Source organism: Harpegnathos saltator, unplaced genomic scaffold, assembly GCF_003227715.2.
Source record: "Harpegnathos saltator strain DR-91 unplaced genomic scaffold, Hsal_v8.6 scaffold1, whole genome shotgun sequence".
NCBI classification, from domain to species: domain Eukaryota; kingdom Metazoa; phylum Arthropoda; class Insecta; order Hymenoptera; family Formicidae; genus Harpegnathos; species Harpegnathos saltator.
The window spans coordinates 6,296-29,581 of record NW_020229872.1 but is presented as its reverse complement, the minus strand read 5'-3'; the positions used below and the strand labels follow the sequence as shown (position 1 = coordinate 29,581).

Below are 23,286 nucleotides of genomic sequence, written 5' to 3'. Positions count from 1 at the left end.
CTCGCAAACACGTATCGACAAGCGTGGAGGTCGGGTCGGTGTTAACGCAACGGTATAATCATGTCAATAACGTGCACGCTATGGTAATTCCATCTCGTCTCAATGCGTCAGTCTCTTTGTAAAATGTTACCCACTCGACGGCTGAATGAGAAAAGATAGCATCGTGTCAATGTGTTTCGAGTGACACTAGCGACTATGTACTCCTTGCTCTCATCGTAGGCTCTTACTCGGTGCTACTACAGGCACGAAGATCCACTTTGCCGCGCTGGAACAAGCGCGAGCCGAGAGACGCGGATTTTTGGGGATCCGCTCTTCCCTCATCCCAGCGCGAAACTCACCCGATTCCCGGGGATAAAAATATCCAAATATTAGACGCGATCGCAGCGTAAATATAAACACCGTGTGCTTTCTCTTTGTATTAATTTCATGGACGAAAATCTATAAGAGAATTCCAAGTAACACGTGCACGTACCTCGTATTATCGTACTTGTATTATCTCGTATTATACATAAAAAAGAATGCGTACAATCTTGCTTCTAAGGTGTACTTTCATCTTTTTAGCACTGGTCTTTATTTTTAAGACGGAATTTTCTCACGTATTTTAAACGTGCTATCGCACGTTTTGCCATCGTTTTGCTATCGCTTTTTTATTCCAATTTTCCACGTGACTGTACATAGCTCTAAGCATGAAGCCCGTCAAATATGAATTTCAGATTAATCCACTCGAGCACATCTCTTCGGACGGAAGAAGAGCGCGGAATACATTTCTCAGCGCAATCTGATAAAAAAATATTTATATCTTTATCCACTTGGAAATGTCACACGGCAAATTACACATCGTGTATGTGTGTGTGTGTGTGTGTGTGTGTGTGTGTATATCGCGCTACTCGCGCTAATAATATAATGTCATATATGCGCATATTAAGGGACGTCATCCCTTAAAATATACGCGAACGATTACATCGCCGTGTGCATCGTTCTAAAATTATATTCTCAACTTACGTAGAAGATCCACTATAAATATATGTAACAGGAGAGGGGCACGCGTACAGTTTTATTTGCAATAGTACTTATTTATAATCTTAAATATAATACTTTTTAATACGTATACAATTACATCATTTAACACATATATTCGACACAGCCCTTTTTACATGTTAAAGTAGCCTACTAATACTTGTGTTTTGTACATCACAATTCCTCGAGGACGGCCAGTGTCTCTGGTCGATCGTGTTGGTCCGCGACGATCATGAGGACAAGATAAATATTAGCGGTGTTAATAGGGAAGAGGAAGTAAGCCCTGTTCTGTCGTAGGATCTCCGCCCTTTGCTTTTAGCGTGAGAGAGTGCCCGTCGCCGGTTACTGTTGTTTCAATCTCGTCTCAACGGCGGAAGTACCCTTTTCGACGGGAACATAACAGGTCAGAGCCAGGCCGAGAAGTACCAAGGAAGTGCCGCACCACCAAAGCAACGACGTCGACTCGTCAAAGACGGCGAAGCCCACGAGAGCCTTCAAACGAGAAAAGCGGGAAATACGTATTTAGCTAACGCCCCTTTACAAGCCCCGATTCTACGACTCTACGATTCTACGACTGATTGACGCGAGTCTTCCAAGGCTTCTTCGCCGAGTTTGCCGATATGCTCGCGCGCCTTCCGACAGCTCGAGCGGTGAAAGAAACGCGAGATATCGAAGATCAATGAGCGCGTTATTAGCGCGAGCCACGTGTTGGGCATAGTCGATATACTACACGACGGCACGATGTATACTACACGACGGATTTAACCTCTTTTCCGAAGGATGCCCGTCGGTGACACTCTTAAGTTGAAGTGCCTATATCCTCGCGAACTCAAACTTGATCTCGTGAATGTTTAACACACTTCGCGCCGACACAATCGATACGCGCGCGGTGTCGCTTCACAGCGCGAGCACGTATGGGAATTGAACGCGCGACTTCCGCTCAACAGTTACGAGTTCAACACTGCGTACAATATACGCGCGACAGTACTACGACATTAGGTGTCGTCAGGATTACGTACAATTAACGGGAGGGACGATGCTTCGCCTCTCGCGCAAGGATCTCGATAATTTCGACGTCAAACGCGCGACGCGAGACGAATAATCGTCGTTGTTCTTGTAACGTGTAACACGGCGGAGAGAACGGCGTGTCATTGAAAGTGCCGGCGTGAATATATAATATTTGTCGCTATTTGTCGCGTTAATAATTCCGATAGGCGCGTTTCCCCGCGCGTTCACAATGCAACCGCCGTCGCGAGATTGCGTTTCAATCATATCGCGCTGTTCTCGTTCGATCGCCACGTAACTGTCGACATATAATTGCTGTGACCGCATTGTGCATGTTCGCGGAATTGCGTCTAGTTAGCCAAACAACTTTCACTCTTTGCGAACCGACGCACGGAAATGTGCATTAGTCTTGACGTGGAGCGTAGACGAACAGACGCAGAGAGTAGCGCGGGCGCGAATGTATATTCTCATATTCTCTCATATTCTCTCAGAGACGGGTTCGTCGCCGACGGATTCGACGCTCGATGAAGGGGAGATCCGGTGAGAATTGTGTGAAAGCAATTCTGATCATTTAACGACTCACCGAACAAACATAATTCGTGGCTGCGCTGGCGACCGTCACCGGTAATGAGGATCCGCTGCCGTTGAGCGCTTTGACAAAAAACGTGCATCCCACGGTGTTGCACGTGATCATAAGAGCCAGGAGCGCTGCTTTGAGCAACAACGACGGCTTTTGCAAAAAGATGAAAACCCTTTGTTTAATGCGACACGCGTTACCTCGTTTCCAAACGAGCGAGCAACTTGCGCCAGATTCGCGATGAATCATGGTCAAATAGCGCGTTAACGTGTATCGATAAAAAGAGAGAAAGAGAGAGAGAGAGAGAGAGAAAAGGATAAAGCGAGCAAAAATATAAAAGTCACGCCTTACGATTTCCGCAGAACGTTCTTTACGAGTGTTTTAACCTTTCCGGTACGGCGCTCGTCCGCCGTATAATGTTATCATACTTTAGATTAGACGACCGAGAACAAGCGCGAGATACTTTCATATACATGTATTTTATAATAAACTATTACCAATGTGTATATATAATTTGCTTTTGATAAAAAGAGAAAATAATTTTGAAAGTTCAGGTAAAAATTACATGTTGATATGAACATTAATAAATGCCTAACAGCCGACATCCCAGGCAGAATAGAAAATCATGATGACATTAAAATGACGAAAAGATGACCGAGTCATGATGAAAAAATTTTCCTCATCATTTTGACGTCATTTTGATGATGTCATCATGATTTTCTGTTCTGCCTGGAACCCAAGTGGAACAAAAAATCATGATGACATCAAAATGACAAGAAAATGACCGAATCATGATGAGAAAAAGAGTTTTTCTCATTATTTTGATGTCATTTTCATGTCATCGTGATTTTCTGTTCTACCTGGGAATATGTCTGTTGGCGGCTGGTCGACTAAAATCGACGCTCGTACCAAAAAGGTGAAATTAAAACTAGACGATAACAGACATAAACGCGTTCTCCGCCGTTACATCGATCGTAAGGGGTTGCGTTAATCATGAAGATCAACTCAAATTGAGAATGCTAGTCGAGCATTCGAACGACTTCATTGAATTTATCTCGACGGTTATCTCTCTCTCTATGATATCCAGCGCGCGCAATCGGGTACATAACAAATACAAATCGCCAGCAAAGGTGCGTTGATGTTGCGCTCGTTGCGCTCGCGCTCGGCGGTTTCTCTCAAGTTTCTCTACAATACTCGAGATACGCATCAGAGAATCCGATTACACACAGTCAACGGCGCGATTCGACCGCCTTATATTTTCCGAGATCTCCGCGCGAGTGTGGCCGCACCGGACGCAAACAACGGTGCGCCCGATTGCGCATAAAATCCTGGCCGCTCCGGCGTTACTCTCGAGGTCACGCGGTTGCGAAAAGCTCACGACTACGAATTGTGCGTGTGAAGGAAACGAAGGGAGATCTCTCGCGCGGCCCCGGAACCAGTCAGTCGCTCGATACTTTCACTCGCACCTCCTCCGGATTCGAATCTACCGCCAACTTACCAGCGACGATGCATCAGCGCCACCGGCGAGCTTGCCCAGAAGACTGCCGCCGGTCGCAAAAATGCCAGCCACCACCGCGAGATGTGCCCCGCTGCCGCCAACACCGTCGCCATGCCGGTGCCCCTCCATATCGGCTGATAACGAGACGAGAATATCTAGACGTGATGAGATTGACAAGCCAAGGCCGCTCTCGAATGAGGAAAACGTACGCGCGCGCGAGAGAGAGAGAGAGAGAGAGAGAGAGAGAGAGAGAAAGAGAAAGAGAGAGAGAGCAAGGTGCGCGATAAAAGCTCGCTTACCGGCAGCTCTTATCTGCTCACGCTGGATTAACAAGCAGATGAGGTCGATGCCGACGACGGCGAAGACGAGGTAGTCGATATCGAGCACGATCGCACGCAGCCGATGATCAATCCGTGAATGACAGATGAGAATCGCGGCGGTTGCAACATTGAGTCACTGTAAGAGCATGCGCTCTGACGCGACGACGACGACGACGACGGACGCGCGGCGTTTTCGAGCATGACTGGAATTTGTAATTTGACAGAAACTAATTACGCAAATATGCAGCATGACGAGGTACAACACGAGACGAACAGCGCGACCTGCGGTAAGTTTCCTCGAACGCGACGTATGACTGACAGAGAAGCATCTAGCGCTCAAGTCGGGCAGACATTGAGAAAGACAGGTGCGTTCTCCGTTTCGAGCCCTTCACGTATCGTCTGGAAGAGTAGTCCCCAGGGACAGACGTGACGTGCGGTGAGATCGCGCGCGCGCGCTTCGTCAATCAGCTGGTTGTCAATCGAACATTCCGGGCGTGAACGCGATGTCGCGCTCAGCATGAGCGACGAAGAGAGAGAGAGAGAGAGAGAGAGAGAGAGAGAGAGAGAGAGAGAGAGAGAGAGACTCGGCGGTTGTCGCTTATCGACCGGCTGGAGGCTCGATGCAGAACGGTTACGCAATCGACTTTATTTGCAGCCTGCGTGTGCGATCGTCGCGAGGCAAGCAGGCGAGGAAGCAGCGCGAGTCGCCGAGGCTCCCGCGCGCGCAAACATCCGCGGATCGCGAGCGATCGTGATCGCGATCGCAATAATTAAGCGCACGCTCGTCATCTGTCTGATTCGTTTCGAGCGAGCGAGCGAGCGAGCGAGCGAACGGAGCAAGCTCTAGTCGAGTCGTCGATCGGTTGGCCGGTCGGTCGGCTGAACGGTGAACGGTAGTGCCAGGTCGCGAACAGACGGAGCAAGACGAGGCGAGGCGTGCGCGTGCGCGGGCGATCTCTCGCAGGTAGTTTAAAAATGGCGACCGACAGGTAGACGTTTCCGCGGCTTGCACGCGCTGGCAAGCACGAGGAACGCGAGCGAATTCTCGCCACCGAGAGGTGGCCGCGTACCGTATCTCGTGAGACACGCGCGCGCGCGCGCGCGCGCGCGCCCGCGCGTTCGCGCGACTTACCGCAGCTTGTCGCACACCCGGCGCACGATTATGCCGTGTTATTCTTCGTGATGGACAGGCGCGGAAAATGCCAAGTGAATGAATCGCCGCGGCCGTCGTCGTCGTGCGTCCGACAGTCCTCGTGCGAGTCCGTGCCCTCGTCCTCGTCGCTCGCGAATACGTTGTTGTCGTCGTCGTCGTCGTCGTCACTCGTTACATTCCGCTTTCGCACATAAGCGAGCGCGGAGAGAAAAGGGGGAGAAGGAAAGCGGACTGTCGCCACCGCCACCGCCACCGCCGCCGCCGCCGCCGCATGTCTAGCCGCGCGCTCGCATACGTAAGTAAAAATGCGTTTACTCGTCGATTTTCGGCCGCTCGCCGATCGGCGAGCTCGATATCTCTGTCTCTTTCTCTTTCTTTTCGCCCGTAGCCGTGTGTATGCACGTTCCCGCGCGGACACCCGTCTCTCACGGCCTATTCGCGAGATCCTGCGCGATACACGTCCCTGCGCGCCGAGTCCTGTGGCCTTGAACGCGATGGCTTCTCGGTGCCTCGCCAGGCGATATAATTGGCAGGAAGTAAAATACATCCGCTCGACAGCGATACGTTACACTGTGGGATACTGTGCCGTGCCACCGAATTGATCGCGCACGGTTTGATCGTCTCTTCTGTGCAATGAGGATCGCACGAGGAGCTGCGCGACGAACGAATTCCCGTGAGAACGTGCGGATTTATTATGCTATCGACTAATTTTCCGCGGTGATTGTGTGCAAAGTAACGCGCGAGCGAGGTGCTCGATTCGGTGCTCGAATAATGAACGAGTGTTGCCTGTGTGCTTTATACGTATAGCTGGATTTTGTGTCACTAGGTGTTATTGAAAGATTTCATGAAATGACAATGAATTATTGAAAGTTCAAAGGATCATTACATTGATAAATACTACATTTTCTCATATCATATTTCCCCCTTCCCTGTTCTTTATTCTTGCTGCTTGTCGTACTCCACATTTTTTCTTTCTTTTCCTTTGGGAAGAATAAACTCGATAAACTCCTTGGGTGAGTAATAAGCGAGATGCTTGTTTTTCACATATTATCTCTGAGACATAAACCTTACCTAGTCAAGGTGAGGTTGGAGTGTCTAAATATGTACATTCCTGGTGGCATCTAATGACGTAGTGCATTTCTTGTTAAGATTAAGGATAGAGAGTTTACTACATGTGCAATGTGTGCTATGGATATATAATACATATAGTCTGTGTACTTGAAAAAGATCTTACATGTTAGATCCAGTTAGTGTGAAAATACATAACTTGGCTGTATTTCAGATAAAAATGTACAAAGTACAACAGTATATCTAATTATAAAGAATTTGCACCGATATTATAGCTTGCTTTTTTGCATTTGAGCTATTTATTTCTTCTTGTAAACTTATGCATCATCTGTCAGATGTTACTTTCTTCCAAGAGCACCAGTAATCTTTACAGCTAATTAGAGTTGAATACGATGGTTCTATTTATAAATGTTTCTTTGAAATCGTTCGGTTTAAATTTATCCGTTTTCCTTTCCAAGAAATATTCTATAAAAACGTACTCTCTCTCTCTCTCTCTCTCTGTACACAACCTTAGAAAGGAAACACACATCAGTATCAAGTTGCTGTCACTATTCATGGAGAGCTTTTTGTAAGCGTGTAGAAACATTTGTGCAAATATTGTGTGTTTACTTACCTAAGTGCTTGATAAGTTTGTTGGAGCATCAGGTTAAAATATGCTATCATTTCTGTCAGATAACTGAGGTAGAATCAGTTAGGTCTCGTATGCATTATTGAAAAAATAACTGAAAATTCTGATTATACCAGTATGACATCCAGTGTTTATCAAAAACTCTTAAGTTATCTGCGAATGAGATCTTGGCTTTGTAAACATCAAGGTAAAAAAAACTGCTTTGTCTTTCATTATTCTTTCATGACAATTTTGCGGTCCTCATTTGGGACTGCTAACTTTAAAATTTAGCCAACAAATTTAGAGACAAATGTATCAAGAAAACCTTAACTAATATATTTAATTGTGACTTGAGAATATTTATTACGTGTTTAACCATTCTGAAGCCAATTAATTTATTCTTCTGATGTATGGTTTGAGAAAGTATTTCTCTGAGATAGTGGGGAAAAAGATATGTTTTCGTATATGTGTGATATGTGCCTGGCAGGAGTGTGAATTTAAACTCGATGGTGATTTGTTTTCTTCCTTTTGCGAACAGGTAAATATACCTGCAAAAATTACAAGCACTTAACGATGGAACACTCGGAGTTAGTAGCAGAAATGGTACATGTCGAAAGACTGACGACACAAGAACGGTTGCATTTAGCACGACATCGTAGACTTCAACAATTAAAAGTATGGAGACAACGTGAAAAGGAATGGTTACGTCATCAGACCAGGCATACGAGTAATAAACGCCACATATACTTTAGCGATAGCGTTATGTTGTTGGAAGCAGCTGCGAGAAACGATATTGATGAAGGTAAAAAGAAAAGTGCGCGTATTATTTAGAACTTGGACGATTTGTCAAGGCATTGCTTCGCCGACATTTACATTCTATTTTCTTCCTTTCTTTCAGTAAGACGGCTCTTGAAGAAAGGTGTAAATCCTGACTCGACGAACGAAGATGGCTTGACAGCGTTGCATCAATGTTGCATAGATGACAACGAAGAAATGATGAAATTACTCATTGAATTCGGTGCTAATGTGAATGCGGAGGACAGTGAGAAGTGGACACCGTTGCATGCCGCTGCTACGTGTGGTCATTTGCACTTAGTGAAATACCTTATCGCCAGGGGTGCGAATTTATTGGCTGTTAACGCTGACGGCAATATGCCGTATGACATTTGCGAAGATGAGAAGACGCTAGATTGTATTGAAGGTAGGAAAGAAAAAATCTCGTCAAAGTTCCTTACATTTTTTAAGATATGGTGGTTTACATTTAATTATAAGTGTGCTGTAATTATACAAATTATTTTCTCACAACACAGGGGAAATGGCGAGGCGAGGAGTTACTCAAGAATTAATAGACGAAACAAGAGCATCGACCGAGGTTCAAATGCTACGGGATTTACAAAAGATCGCTTCCTTAGGGGGGGATCTTGAATACAAGGACCATCAAGGTGCCACACCTGTATGTATCTTTATCTCTACGCAGCATTATACAACACTTGAGATCGCATAGCTAAACCGCGAGTTTTATTGTAGCTTCATATTGCATCAGCAAATGGCTATCTGAGAGTCGTGGAATTTCTTCTTGACCAACACGTATCAACGGATGTGGAAGACAATGATAAGTGGCAACCGGTTCACGCAGCTGCATGTTGGGGACACGTAAGTTTGCATCGAAATGATTTTTATTCGTGTTATTACAATGTACATATGTATAATTTTTCGTTGCGTTCGTAGCTGGAAGTACTTGAGTTATTAGTACAAAACGGAGCTGACCTAAATGCGAAGAATAAACACGACGAAACCCCTGCAGGTGAGATTTCGGGAGACCGGGTCATTTCGATCTATACTTTTTTACTTCATTCCTCTGCATTTTCACTGTTATCGCTGCAGACATATGCGAGGATCCGGAAATCAGGGAGAGGATAGTGGAATTGAAAACGGAACAAGAGAGTAAACGACTTCGTGAGGCACAAGGACGGCGAGTACGTAGGTCACAGAGCATAAATACACGGACACAAAGCGTACGTCGGACATCTATCCGGGACAAGGTTCTCACTACGAAGAAAGACGCTCAGGAGGAAGCTCGGTTAAGGTTACAAGCGCAACAGGTACAACGAACTTCGACGCCTAAAAATACACCGAAGTATTTCCCGCTTTTCCGAGATGTAAATTAATGCTAAAGATCGGCTTCACTGCATAAGCGTATGCTAATCACCGTGGGATATATTTCAGACGTACGTTAGTGCTCCCACGCCTAGTATCCCACCATTGGAGAATAATACGCAAGAAGTAGGGGACCACGAGACTGATTCTAGCGCACTGACGCCAGCGGTGCGAAAAGGCCCCGAAGGAAAAGACAACGAGTCTTTCCTTCACGAAGATGTTGATAAAGATTCAGGTATATTCCAAATGTATTCTTGCTTGCATTGGTTGTGGTTCGGTAGAATACTGTGGTTAATGGTAGCTTTGTGCGAAATGACTTCAGAAAGTATATACCTCGATCAGGAGATTCAAAAGTTGCAGATGTATGTACACACATGTGCATATATCACATGCTGATGATATGGTTCATAGTATCCGAAGTTACGAATACGTTTGATGCGAACATAATTTGGTCGAAAAATGTACGTAAATTCCTTTGATCATTTCATGCGTTCGTTGTGAACACAACACGGGGAATTATTACTCCCGAGAGAAGAGAGAAAACAAGAATGATTATAGAATTATATAAATATCGTTTTGTACATGAATATTACGTACCTCGTGCGTGCATGCGTGCGTGCGTGCGTGTGTGCGCGCGCGCGCGTACGTGTGTGAGAGGACAAGTCCGAAAAATAAACGGACACATCTTCGTATGTTTGTACGTCAATAGGCAAAATTTTATGCACACTGATAAGAGAGAGAATAAAAAGGAAGCAACCCCGGAGAATCGAATAATCCTTAGACTATTTAGAGACTATATTGATCTGTCAATTGCAAAACAGTCGATCCCCCATGAATGTACTCTGTTGAACTCACTGTGTTAGCTGTCGATTATTTACCAGCTTTTCTTTTCTTTTCACTACTGCGTGCTCCTGAATAATTGCGAGGTTAGTTTTCTACGTCACTTTCCTATTTCTTTAATTATTACATTTCACGATTTGTAACAATGCATTCTTAATTATGTTACCTTTTTTTCGTATCCATACACGTCACGACGCAGACTCTGCGTCGAGAGTTAGTCGCTCATAATGTACGTACCCTAAGTATTTACATGTGCTACGCATACACAATGCATTTTTCTCTCTAAAAGTGTTCTTACACATGTTAAAACACGTATATACTCAACGTACACGTACACACACCACACATACATTTCGCTTTTTCCACACACCGAATCTCTTTGGCAAGGCCTAAGTGGTTAACTAGCTTCTTGAGCGTATCGTCATCGTGTGGCCCGCGTGTTAGCAAAGCTTAGCGGCCACGCAAAGCGCAACACAGAATAAATAATCAAATGTACCGATATCCACTATAGGTATGTCGAGATGTTTCTGTACTTTCTTACGTAAACTAGAGTCCAGGCGATTTAGAGAACTGTATACACGCCGCATTAGTAGGGCACGCGATAAGTAGAATTGATGACAAATATTCTATACTCTTTATACATATTGTACCATGTGCAAGTCTTTTTTTTTTTTTTTTTCTTTTCTTTAGAATATAAGTACGTACTTAGAAGACTGTTACTGTTTGGCAAACTTCTGCCGGATGATGCGCTCGTAGTATGACGGGCGAATTCTGAGCCTATATATAAAAGCATGGATCTAAAACTGATCGCAGTTATATCGAATTTTTATGTACTCGTTTCGACAAATTCTACGTCTCGTATTGGAAACTGTTAGTGAAACTTTCCGCTAATCCACACAGCGAATGCTTTATATCCATTTTATCTTTACGTACTCGAATGTGCGTGCGTGACTGGATCACTCCGCTCTCTATTATCCGAAGTAGTCAATTTGAACAATAAAGGAAACATATCAGACTTAGTGGTGACAAGTCATTGGTGGATAAATCTCCAACGAACACCTTTCTTTACTACATTACTTCCACCTCCACCCGGACGGTAACATCGCTCTAGACGAATTATTCTGGAATTATCACTGCATTCTCTTCATTGAGTACCAATGACAAATTGTAATCACCAATGTCTCGTTACTACATAACGAATAACGCGCAAGTATATATAATTAGACCGACCGTTTATAGTATATATTATTATTGGACTGAATAGTCTATACTATTAAAAGGAAGGAATTTCATCTTATAGTAAAAAATACGAAAACGCACAGATATATCGTAGTCGTTGAGCCAGCTGTTCCTGTTCTCTGTAACGCAACGGCCGTGTTTTTTATCGTTTTCTCTTTTTTTCTTTTCTCCCTCTCTGCTTCCAACTCTATTTTCTTTCTCCTTTTTCTCTCTTTTTTTCCCCCCTCTCTTTCTCTCCTTTCCCTTTTCTCTCTCTCTCTCTCTCTCTCTCTCCCTCTCTATACATATATATCTACATATTATATTCATTGATTTCACTTGCGCGAAACGCAATGATATTGAATATCGTTTAGCAACACACTGTGTATGTACAGCGATGTGCGTATGATGGCCCTTCTTGATGCAATGTTTGCCGCTTATTGCTGAGAAAGAATTGCTGAGAAAGAATTGCATGTCCGGCTTGGCGCATGAGTCTCATAGTTGACACCCTCGTTTTTCTTTTTTTTTTAACTGTGACCGGTGCCTAGGGACATAGAGAAAGGGGGATGATTAAGGTGGCGGGAAACGGAAAAGGGGCGGCAATTATCGTCGATCGAAAAGTCGGCGCTCTTGACCAGTGTGAAGTAGCACATTGGATTTACGTGTTTGCCTGACAGCAGTGACAGGGCCTGACTCAGCTACGCTCGGCGGCCAGCAGCCGGCGCCGATTTACGCGGCCGATACCGGCGATAACAACGGCAAGATCAACATTCACGTGTCCGTTGTTTTCGTCAAATCCTTGTCAGATCTGAAGAAGCAGCGGGCGCAGAATCGGCACATATCCGGCGGCTCCCTAGACGCCAATGGGAATGGTATACCGATGCCGGTCTCGTCCATCTCCAATTCCGACCTCAGCACCGATGACTTTCAACGTTTCACCGGCAACACTAGCGAAATCGTGGGCGATAATCACTCGGAGAAGAGCTGCTGTACCGTCATGTAATATATATGGGCTTTCACGACGACGACGACGACGACGACGACGACGACGACGACGACGACGACGACGACGACGAAGACGGCGACCACAGGAACGACAACAACCTCGTATCTTCCCCGTCTTTTCGTCGTTAGAAATTATACTTTGCGAATCATTGCGGAAACAAACGAAAGCGTGTTCCTGCGATTAGCTATCGGTGTTGCTCGGGGAAACCGTCAATACGCTCGTGTTGTTAAATCTCACGCAATTTCGCAATCTTTTCCGAGGACGTCGCAATCTTCTCTTCTGCGTATCCTTGGCGATGTATGTACATTGACAGATAAAATCCGCGGCGGCGCGTATTGACAAGTTATTCTCGCGGAGTAGGAAAGAGGAAAATTAGCTTTAAAATCAAAACAACTATCGTTTTGATATCGCGGTATCGAACGGCGGTGTACTTAAAATCGTAACGAACAGATCCGTGCGCGCGCGCGCGCGACTGCGACGCTCGGATAAGTTTGAATCTTACCGTTCCAATCATTGAGAACACCTTAGGTAACGTTACGACGTGAACTTAGTAGAGAACGTGTACTTACATTCGCAGAGGGGTATATTTGCATTATCGAGTTATTTACAAATTTCCCGGCGCCTAAGAATTAAGTATTGTAAAGAGTTTTACCTTATTTATTGTTACGTAAGAGAAATGTATAGAGCGACTACATTTAGCGAGTAAGGAATGTATTGCATTTTTTCGTAGGTACTACCTAGATTCGGATTTTATATAGTACGTATCTCCGCAAAAAGAAAGAAGAAAAGAAAAGAGAAAACAAAAGCATATAAGACTTATCAAACATCTTCCAATGTTTTTTATAAGACTCTAGCTGTAAGAATTAAGTGAAAACTGTTTTTTATATCGATTTAAAGATTATTTGTAAATTTTTGATATGTAGTATTTATCTATATTATGACTATCGTAGACGCAACACACACACTGAATTCCTTGTTTCTGCGTACAAGCGAGCCACGCACACGTACATCACTGATTTACAATTTTTCGCACTTGTGTTGGTACGCGCCTTTGTCGAGATGCAAGACGTTTAAGTTTCGTTCAGTCTCACTCTTCCAGTGTTCGACGCTCGAGAGAAATACATATATGACGTATATGTAGGCTTTACGCGGAGTAAAGCTCGCATATTCCCGCGCGACGATCGAACAATCAAAAGTAAAACGTAACCGGTAACGAGCATTCTATTTCTCGATCTCGAATTGCGCGTACGGGAAAATGTGTGTCAAGTAAAATAACAATATCTGTCCTGCCGAACACACCCGCGCTTCGCGCTGGCCAATCAGTCGGTCCATCAGTCACAACCGAATTGTATAGATACACGAGGGAGGCAAGCTTTCCGCGGGGGGATACATAGTACAAACGAATGCACGTACTCACCTTTCCACGGCGCATGATATAAAGCACGCGTTGCCAAAAAAATCGCGTGCGACTCTTTCTCACGGCTTCCTTCCTTACGACCGTGTTCGCGTGATTCGCAAATTATTCGAGATCTTCCAATCGCGCTGATCGCACATCTTCAATATATAATAATGCCATACCGAGATTCCGATTGAGCGTGATGTGACGTGATTGCATAGGGCGTATGATTGTTCATACTTGATTTCGATGTGAATGTTACGGTGAAAGTTGATTTGTTTTAAATGGTTGTATTGAAAATGAATTTACGTGACATCCACCACATGTTTCTTGTATTGTAATATAATAACGTTATATAAAATAAAGTCACTCTCTGTATATGTTAATACTTTATATCGTTTATTGTTCACGAGTCCATGTGTGCGTATGTTGTCACAAGGCGCGAATCCGAATAGAGCAAACCAATTGCGACATATCAGCAAATAGACGTAAATTCACCGATATGAAAAATTTATCTCATCGCCGTTATCAATTGACTCCTTCGTTTGTCACGTGTCACACAGGCACGATCGACTTGCATATTCTGCGATTATTAATAACGCATATTGCGCATTAATATGCACATTACAGCGCGCGAGGAGATAAAAAGAGCGACACTTTGAATTTTTCTCAGAAATAGCCGCATTTCGTCACTGCAACACTTTTGTGCATCGTTTCAATGCCGTTAACGAGACAAGAGTCGGGCGCGCGAGAGCGGACGCATAGAGTGGGTCAGGAACTGAATACGTATCGGCCGGCTGGATGATTACCGCGCGTGATCGCACTCACGGGTTGATAAGGACACGTGCGGTGGCTTAACGGTCAGAAGAGTAGGATTACATCAGTCGAGTCCCAATTGCAAATTGATTTAATCAAATGTACATCGCTCGTCTCTTCTGATGCAACCGCTGCGCTTTATTGAATCTCATTACAGCGAGCATAATTGGTCATTGGCGCAGTGTGAAATATAAATAAGAGAGTGCGATGACGAGAGAACGATGGAACAATATGTCGTGGTGAAATAATATAAAATTGCCTCGGATTACATCCTCGACAATACTTGAGCGGAAAATCGTTCGCGCGCGATTCTGTCACAGGCGAGATTTTTCTCTCTCTCTCTCTCTCTCTGTCTCTGTTCCTTCTCAGCCAGCGCGGCGGAAGAGAGACAGACGTAGCGTACAAACGTTTCGGTGGATAATTAATCCCGATAAGATCGATATCGCTCGCTGCTTGCTCATGTATAACTCTTATACCGGTGCCGTGTTTAATTAATTAAAAGCGCGCTTTATCTCTGCACTTGAATGCGTTATCGTTTCAAATATTTAACACAAAAGCGAAACCGAAGGGACCTCTCGACTCGACGGTATTCATTTGCATCAGGAAATTAATGATATCGCGCACAATTTATTTCCCGCTCGGGAAGAAATTTCGCTCCGCAAGGCGACGAGAGGCGAACACAATCCAAATGTTTGCCATCGACGATAAATTTTTAATGATGTCTGTCGATGTCGCTCGCGCTGAATTTGCGCTAATTGAAGTTCTTATCAATATGCATTCATGCATATTTATATATCGCTCACGTGTTCGATGTTCAACGTGCTCTTGCAGATTTTTACGACGAAGGACAAGAACGGATCGAACTTCGCTTTCGGAAAAGGACGAGGGTGGTTTGACAAAAATTTTAGTTTGCTCTGAACGTCTCTATGATCCGCTCGTTTGACTAGAGGTGCATTCGGGGAGAGGCAATTTTGCGCTAAAGCTAATCGCACAGTTAGATAATCACTCTAACAAACGCTATTATGACGTCACTAATAGTAGCGTTCGCGTTAATAACATCTCTCCAAATACACTCGTAATGTATCACAATGCGACATTGCGCTACTTCTTTGGTGTATTTTGCAGCGCTTCCAAACGTATTCAAAGAGCGATTCTCGGTGGGGAGGCGCGCTGGACGGGCATAAAAACTGGATGTTACTCGTGACATGCCACAGTGAGCTTTGCTTTTCTAATTACGCAAGAACTCCTCTTCCTCTTGCAACAGTGTGTTCATACTTGCGCCGATAGCAGCAGTCGTTATTCTCGTTGGATCGCCACATTCCGCCGCTGGAGGTAAACGCATATGCTTGCACTTGCTGCGTTGCGCTAAAAGAAAAATTTCTCGAGTCAAAATCATGCAGAGTCTTTCAAATTGCAATTTCGAGATATTTACACCTAGAGGTGTTTATATTTATGTTTGTGACTTGCAAAGATTCACGTTAATGTTTGAACTCCGCGGTACCTGAGCGATATAGCTTCTGCATATTCATCGTTGGATTGAAGGATTTGAGGGTCTTTAATGAGTTCGAGGGATGTCTAAGTGGATGGCAAGTTCCAAATATACTGATGATTACATTCGTTATCCGCTTTGGCATTAATTCCTTGTGTTGAAATCACTTTGGAATTCCCAGGCATTCTGTCGTTTATCAACCAACATCGTCCAACACGCAACATAATGTATGTTTGCTTTCCCTGAAGATCAATTTAGACAGACTCGTATGAAATAAACGCAAGGGCTTAAAACACTTACTCTAGTCACTAGAAATATAATTAATTACCAGATATAAAACAAGTATATCAGAATCAGAACCGTGCGATTATTTTATCATTGCAACTGTTATTATCAGCAAGCGCCGATCAATCGAAGAATCACCATTCAAGTGTTCAATCCGTTTTGCGCCAAGTGCGCGAAAAAAGGTCTCATGATGCCCATAGAGTGTCTCTTATCAACACTCGATCAAAAAAAAAACTATTTTGTGCCAGTCATTTCAAGATTAGCGGGCAAGATTAATAGTAATCCCCAAGAAGCAGACTACTGATGAAAAAACCGAGCTGCGCGCGGCGCGTCCGCTCAGAATTGAAATCACCCGCGATAGGATCGTTCGATCTTCCGCGAACTCGAAGTTCAATCCATCGAACTCTCGCTCGACTTTCGTGCTTCCTGGCACGTGCGCGCCCAAACCACCCACCCTGCCGCCGTCGATGCTATTATTATTCACTCGTCACTCAGCGTCGCGAGAAACGTATGTTGTCGACAGTTTGCGGTAATTCGTAGCAACGACGATACTCGAATCGCGTTTCCTCCGACACATTTGATCTGTCCTTGATTTGATTATCATCCTGTCGCATCCTGACATCCCAATCTTTTTTCTCACTCTGTCCTCCGCTCTCCCTCTTCTTCCCGTTTCACGCATTTTAGCCGCCGGTCTCAAGCCGGCGTCCGTCGTGTACCGTTCGTCGAACGGTTCGACGTATGCCACGGTGGGAGTACCGCAGAGCATGGCGGCGAACCAGGACGGGTGAAACCTCAACCGGCACTCAAGTCTACTTAGACTTGGGCGATCCCGCGATACCAGAATGTCGCGATCCTGTCGTGTAATCGCAGCGATGCTGCCGTGCCTGATGCGGGCTGTTTGGACCAACAATTGTTCCATGTCGTCATACCAGTACGGCGCGGCACTCAGCTGCTCGATCTTTCAACGTTACGATTTCTGTCCGTATAGCAAAATGTCGAGGCAGTCGGAGCAGGTCGCGAGCAAGCGAGCGACCTTCGGTATGGGCTGCTTCTGGGCGGGCGATGCTCTGTTCGGCGCACTGCCCGGGGTCATCAGGACTTGCGTGGGTTACGCCGGTGGCACCAAGGATTCTCCAATCTACAAAGACATGTATTTTTCTGTTATGCTATGATATTCTAAGATTTAAAGAATTGAATATATAGTCGATAAAAAACTAACGAAATGACATGAGACTCTTTTACATCAGAAAAACTGTGTTAAATCATTGTGAATCGAGTTAAACTTTTGAAACGAGTCAATAAAGATCAGCACAACATCTGGACAAAGTATAGTAATATTATACTTGATATTTATGCCTTATTTACAGGGGAGATCATACGGAAGTTGTTGACATTGAATACAATCCAGAATTAATATCCTATTCGTATCTGCTGGAGTTGTTTTGGAATAATCATGAATATGGCCTGACAACCAAGATCAAAAGACAGGTAATGACTTTCACATTAGTTTGTGATGTTAGTTATTCATTGTATATTATTTTTAGTAATTTAGAAGTAATTATTTAGAAAGCATAAAAGAACAAGTTAGATTTTTAAATAAATATAATAAATAATGATGCTTAAACAGCATCTACACAATCCACATATAATTCTCACGATAAATGAAATTTAATTTTCAGTACATGTCGCTAATTTTATATCATGACGAAGAACAAAGATCATTAGCTACAGAATCGCAGGAATTGAAACAGCGAGAGGTTGGAGAAATCTTCATTACAGAGATTAAAAAGTTTATAAAATTTTATCCGGCGGAGGAGTAAGTGACATCATTACTTTTTTCCATTCCATAAATAAACAATCAATATCCTGCAAACGCTTATTTGACATAATTTAATCTTGTCTATTCTCTAGTGTTTAGTTAAATAAGTATATATAACTCTGGCTCTATTTTAATAGCAACTTCATAAATAGATATTGAAATTAAATCATTGAAAGGGATCTAATTATGTTAATGGCCAAATAAATTAAATATGTACATCTTTTTCAGTTATCATCAAAAATATCGACTGCAACAACATCCGTGGTTGGTCCAGACCACAGGACTTACCACACCGGAAGCTTTACGTACATCTCCATTAGCAGCAAAGTTAAACGGCTACATAGCGGGTGCCGTCAGTCTCAAACAGTTCCAGCAGGAGTTACCGCACTTAGGACTTAGCGAAAAAGCAGCACAATATGTAACGAAATATGTTATTGAAAATCAAGGGAGCGGTTTGTATTGTTAGCTGATCTAGAAACGCTAGTCGATCGTATTTGCATGAACAAAAATGTTACAGCTTGGCGTATTTATTGCGATAACGATTTTATAATGCGATAATAAGCATTATATATAATATTCAAACAGATTTTTTTATTCATACTGTATTGTTGTAATATTATTAGTTGAAATTTATATTACTCGTTTTTAAATTCTGCTGCGTAATGTACAAATTGTTCTACGACTCGTAATCTTAATTTTAATGAGATTATTTTAATATTCGTATAGATATTTTTTCAATTCTAATAAAAATTTTAAGACATTGTTGGATTATAAAAAGTTGATGAAAGATGTTCAAATGAACTTTAATATGATATTAATTTAAAACCTTTTGCGACATAGGGATACACAGAGTACTGATTATAAGTAAATAAACAGAAGATATATCATTATTATTGTGCCGAGTACCGGTAATCATTAGAATATTCGATGTATTTCAAAAAAGCAAGAACAATTGCTTCTAACAGTTTGTATAATGTTCGAAATGGCTGTGGAATTTTAACTCGCAAATGATAAAAATTACAGTAACTATTTTCTATATACTGATATGCTAAGACGACAATATTAATAAATATGAGTTCATTAGATCCCTTTCAATGATTTAATTTCAATATCTATTTATGAAGTTGCTATTAAAATAGAGCCAGAGTTATATATACTTATTTAACTAAACACTAGAGAATAGATAAGATTAAATTATGTCAAATAAGCGTTTGCAGGATATTGATTGTTTATTTATGGAATGGAAAAAAGTAATGATGTCACTTACTCCTCCGCCAGATAAAATTTTATAAACTTTTTAATCTCTGTAATGAATAAATATGAGAAATAATTATAAACTTATGATATATTAGAAAACTTTAACAATATTGTACCTTAAAATATTAAATCAATTTTAATATTCAAAGATCCTCACAACAGCAGAATATTCTTACAAAAATCTTATTTCACTAATGATTTTACTATTTTTAGATGTAAGATAAATTGATGTACTACACACATAACAAAAAAAATTATACAAAAATCATATTAACATCATTTTTTTTATATAACAATAATCTTATTTCTATCATTAATATATTAAGATATTCTTTTTTGCAATTATTGAAGGGTATGCTGTTCTTTCATTATCCTTCAAAATAACAAGTCTTAATAGTAAGTTTAAGGTTCACTAACCTTATAACTAAAACCATCGATGAGATAATATTACAGATTGTCAGCCCTAGGTAAATTTTTGTATTGGCAAAGAGGACCCGAGGAGCCCGGCGGTAATTTAAGAGCGATGACTGTTTTAACTATGCCACTGACAACGTACTAATAAAGATTGTTAGTCTTACGAGATTTAACGTACCAGAGAAATCTCGCTTTGTGCATTAGCGCCCTCTTAAGAATATCGTGGCCGGAATATCAAAGGGTAACTCGAAAAAACATACATAGTACCAAATATGGAATAATAAGAAAAAGATTTTGCAAAATATCAACAGAGTATTATTAGCGAAAACATGACAACTGATTAATTTTATGAGCCTATAAAAAGATAAAAATCTAAACCAAGCGTAGTGCAGCTCTGTGAAGCTGACATCCCCAAATTCGAATTTTCATAAACAACAAGTAGCATTCGTTTGTCCACGATTTGTCCACATTTGTCCAACACAAATTTTCATTTGCCCATCTCTTAAAAAAAAGTTATGAGCAAATAAAAATTTCGACACCAGCACCCTTATGAAAATATTTCTTCAATTTCAAAGCACCGCTGGATTGTCCATGATTTATCCACGTTTGTCCAACAAAAATTTTCATGTGCCCACCTTTCAAAAAAAAGTTATGAGCATAAGAAATTTCGACACCAGCACCCCCATGAAAAAATTTCTTTAATTTTAAAACACCGCTAGATTGTCCACGATTTGCCCACGTTTGTCCAACAAAATTTTTGTTTGTTCTCCTTTAAAAAAAGTTATAAACAAATTAAAAAATTGGAAGTATGTGGAGTTGGCACCCCAGATACGAATATATATAAAAATTAGTAGGGATTCGTTCGTCAACGATTTGCTCATATTAATCCAACTAAAATCTTCATTTGCCACCTTGTAAAATATAGTTAAATAAAGAAAATAAGAAAGAGCAATTTGCTTACAAGAACACTTTTCTGAAAATTAAACACTGCAATCGTTTGTCCACCCGTTGTTTTCGTTTGTCCATGCATTATTGTCGTTTGTCCACCCAAAGGAATAGAGTAATTAACAAAAAAAAATTAAAATACTTAACTACAACCGCTGTACGTACATGTGTCACAGTTTTCTGTCGATCGAGGATTGAAATCGTTCGTCCATCCATTACTTTCGTTTGTCCATGCATTATTATCGTTTGTTCATCCAAGGGAATCGAGTAATTAACAAAAAAAAAAGTTGAAATACATGACTACAACCGCTCTATGAAATGTGCTAAAGTTGTCTGTAGATTGGGGGTTGGAATAGTTTGTCCATCCGCTGCTTTCGTTTGTCCATGCATTGTTGTCGTTTGTCCACCCCAGAGAGTCGAATAATTAACAAAAAAAATTAAAATACTTCACTATAAACGCTCTACTAACCCACACTCTACAGAAAACTTTAACACATGTACGTAGAGCGGTTGTAGGCAAGTATTTTAATTTTTTTTGTTAACTCCTCGATTCTGTTCGGTGGACAAACGACAATAACGCATGGACAAACGAAAGCAACGGGTGGACAAATGATTCCAACCCTCAATCTACAGAAAACTTTGACACATATGCACAGAACGATTATAGCTAAGTTTTTTAATTTTTTTTTGTTAATTACTTGTTTCCCTTGTGTGGACAAACGATAATAATGCATGGACAAACGAAAGCAGTTGGTGGACAAAGGATTCAAACTCCCAATCTGCAGAAAACGTTGACACTTGTACATAGAAAGGTTATAATTAAGTATTTAAATTCTTTCTTTGTTAATTACTCAATTCCCGTGGGTGAACAAACGACAATAATGCATGGCGAAACGAAAGCAGAGTGTGGACAAACGATTCCAACTCCCAATCTACAGAAAACATTGGCACATTACGCAGAGCGCTTATTATCAAATATTTTAATTATATTTATTAATTACTCGATTCCCATGGCGGGACAAACAATATTGCATGGACAAACAAAAGCAACGCGTGGACAAACGATTCTAACCCTCAATCTATAGAAAACTTTGCCACATGTACATAGAACGGTTATAGTCAAGTATTTTAATTTTTTTGTTAATTATTCGATTCCCTTGGATGGACAAACGACAATAATACATGGATAAACGAAAGCAACGGGTGGACAAACGATTGCAGTGCTCAATTTTCAGAAAAGTGTTCTTGTAAGCAAATTGCTCTTTCTTATTTTCTTTATTTAACTATATTTTATAAGATGGGCAAGTGAAGATTTTAGTAGGATAAATATCGGCAAATCGTGGACGAACGAATTCCTACTAATTTTTATATATATTCGTATCTGGGGTACCAACTCCACATACTTTCAATTTTTTAATTGGTTTATAACTTTCTTTTAAAGGAGAAAAAACAAAAATTTTAGTTGGATAAACGTGGGCAAATCGTGGACAATACAACAGTGTTTTAAAATTGAAGAAATCTTTTCATGGTGGTGCTGGTGCCGAAATTTCTTTTGTTCATAACTTTCTTTGTAAAGGTGGACAAGTGAAAATTTTTGTTGGACAAATGTGGACAAAACGTGGACAATCTAGCGGTGCATTAAAATTGAAGAAATATTTTCATGAGGTTGCTGAAGTCGAAATATTTATTTCCTCATAACTCTTTTGTCAGAGATGGACAAATGAAAACAAATGCTGGACAAATGTGGACAAATCGTGGACAACCGAATGCTACATGTGGTGTATTAAAATTAGAATTTGGGGGTGACAGATTCACAGAGCTCTATTCAATACTGAGAAATTAAAGCGGAAAGTTCAAAGCCGATCGATGCGAAAAGAACGTGCCAGCGGATATAAGTTGCAAAATTATTTATTATAAAATATTAATCTCGGTTCGAAATAAGATTGATCCGTGCAAACCGCATCGAGCTATGATTACGGGTTTCCAAGATATAAACCACGAAAAATGGAAAAGTGACAGGCATGAAAATGAAATATTAAATATGGAAATATGCATAATAAGGTTTTAATCTAGACCCAAAATAAGAAAGATCTTCGCAAATTATAACAAGGTGCGCGTATTCGTTACAGAGAAATTAAAGCGGAAAGTTCAAGGTCGGCCGATGCGAAAATATCGTGTCACCGGATATAAGCTACAAAATTATTAGTCATAAAACATTAATCTATGTCCGAAATAAAATTCAGCCGTGCAAACCGCATCGAGTTATGATTACGCGTTTCCAAGATAGAGACCACGAAAGATGGAAAAGTGACAGGCATGAAAATGAACTATTAAAAATCGAAGTATGCATAATAAGGTTTTAATCTAGACCCAAAATAAGAAAGATCTTCGCAAATTAT

The 23,286-nt window shown here is 41.7% G+C and overlaps 3 protein-coding genes across 15 annotated transcripts; 2 read left to right on the top strand and 1 right to left on the bottom strand.

Annotated features, from left to right (window-relative positions):
* Positions 1-1,113: 1,113 nt before the first annotated feature.
* LOC105192337 (transmembrane protein 42) lies at positions 1,114-5,738 on the bottom strand. 2 transcript variants are annotated; one of them, XM_011156404.3, is made up of 4 exons: positions 5,550-5,738; positions 4,098-4,231; positions 2,606-2,752; positions 1,114-1,509 (listed from the first exon to the last, which is right to left on the bottom strand). In XM_011156404.3, the coding sequence occupies exons 2-4, from the start codon at positions 4,224-4,226 to the stop codon at positions 1,360-1,362; spliced, it is 426 nt and encodes a 141-aa protein (XP_011154706.1). In that variant the 5' UTR covers positions 4,227-4,231; positions 5,550-5,738; the 3' UTR covers positions 1,114-1,359. The 2 variants fall into 2 exon arrangements, with proteins under 2 accessions (XP_011154706.1, XP_011154707.1); XM_011156405.3 differs by lacking the exon at positions 5,550-5,738 and adding an exon at positions 4,397-4,699.
* MYPT-75D (Myosin phosphatase targeting subunit 75D) lies at positions 4,644-14,248 on the top strand. 9 transcript variants are annotated; one of them, XM_011156397.3, is made up of 10 exons: positions 5,697-5,865; positions 5,959-6,243; positions 7,784-8,047; positions 8,144-8,446; positions 8,556-8,698; positions 8,773-8,898; positions 8,974-9,049; positions 9,130-9,347; positions 9,472-9,637; positions 12,138-14,248. In XM_011156397.3, the coding sequence occupies exons 2-10, from the start codon at positions 6,204-6,206 to the stop codon at positions 12,461-12,463; spliced, it is 1,662 nt and encodes a 553-aa protein (XP_011154699.1). In that variant the 5' UTR covers positions 5,697-5,865; positions 5,959-6,203; the 3' UTR covers positions 12,464-14,248. The 9 variants fall into 9 exon arrangements, with proteins under 9 accessions (XP_025153098.1, XP_025152894.1, XP_011154698.1 ...); XM_011156398.3 differs by having other exon boundaries at positions 5,959-6,251; XM_025297313.1 differs by lacking the exons at positions 5,697-5,865; positions 5,959-6,243 and adding an exon at positions 4,644-4,704 and having other exon boundaries at positions 12,267-14,248.
* Positions 9,473-19,568, top strand: MsrA (methionine sulfoxide reductase A). Of its 4 annotated transcripts, none has more exons than XM_025297658.1 (5): positions 9,473-9,637; positions 17,441-17,602; positions 17,820-17,940; positions 18,132-18,268; positions 18,500-19,568. In XM_025297658.1, the coding sequence occupies exons 2-5, from the start codon at positions 17,445-17,447 to the stop codon at positions 18,735-18,737; spliced, it is 654 nt and encodes a 217-aa protein (XP_025153443.1). In that variant the 5' UTR covers positions 9,473-9,637; positions 17,441-17,444; the 3' UTR covers positions 18,738-19,568. The 4 variants fall into 4 exon arrangements, with proteins under 4 accessions (XP_025153443.1, XP_011154695.1, XP_011154694.2 ...); XM_011156393.3 differs by lacking the exon at positions 9,473-9,637 and adding an exon at positions 15,898-16,010; XM_019845631.2 differs by lacking the exon at positions 9,473-9,637 and adding an exon at positions 16,751-16,960.
* Positions 19,569-23,286: the final 3,718 nt, after the last annotated feature.

What these genes read in the sequence shown, in the direction of transcription:
- MYPT-75D (XM_019845630.2), top strand. Translation starts at nt 7,384, where the DNA reads ATGACATCCAGTGTTTATCAAAAACTCTTAAGTTATCTGCGAATGAGA. An exon ending in TTGGCTTTGTAAACATCAAG is followed by an intron (nt 7,454 to 7,783) that starts GTAAAAAAAACT and finishes TTTTGCGAACAG; the next exon opens with GTAAATATACCTGCAAAAAT. An exon ending in TAAGGTTACAAGCGCAACAG is followed by an intron (nt 9,348 to 9,471) that starts GTACAACGAACT and finishes GATATATTTCAG; the next exon opens with ACGTACGTTAGTGCTCCCAC.
- MsrA (XM_011156392.3), top strand. Translation starts at nt 17,295, where the DNA reads ATGTCGCGATCCTGTCGTGTAATCGCAGCGATGCTGCCGTGCCTGATG. An exon ending in TCTCCAATCTACAAAGACAT is followed by an intron (nt 17,603 to 17,819) that starts GTATTTTTCTGT and finishes CCTTATTTACAG; the next exon opens with GGGAGATCATACGGAAGTTG. An exon ending in AAATTTTATCCGGCGGAGGA is followed by an intron (nt 18,269 to 18,499) that starts GTAAGTGACATC and finishes CATCTTTTTCAG; the next exon opens with TTATCATCAAAAATATCGAC.
- LOC105192337 (XM_011156404.3), bottom strand. Translation starts at nt 4,226, where the DNA reads ATGGAGGGGCACCGGCATGGCGACGGTGTTGGCGGCAGCGGGGCACAT. An exon ending in GCGCTGATGCATCGTCGCTG is followed by an intron (nt 2,753 to 4,097) that starts GTAAGTTGGCGG and finishes TTTTTGCAAAAG; the next exon opens with CCGTCGTTGTTGCTCAAAGC. An exon ending in CCACGAATTATGTTTGTTCG is followed by an intron (nt 1,510 to 2,605) that starts GTGAGTCGTTAA and finishes TCTCGTTTGAAG; the next exon opens with GCTCTCGTGGGCTTCGCCGT.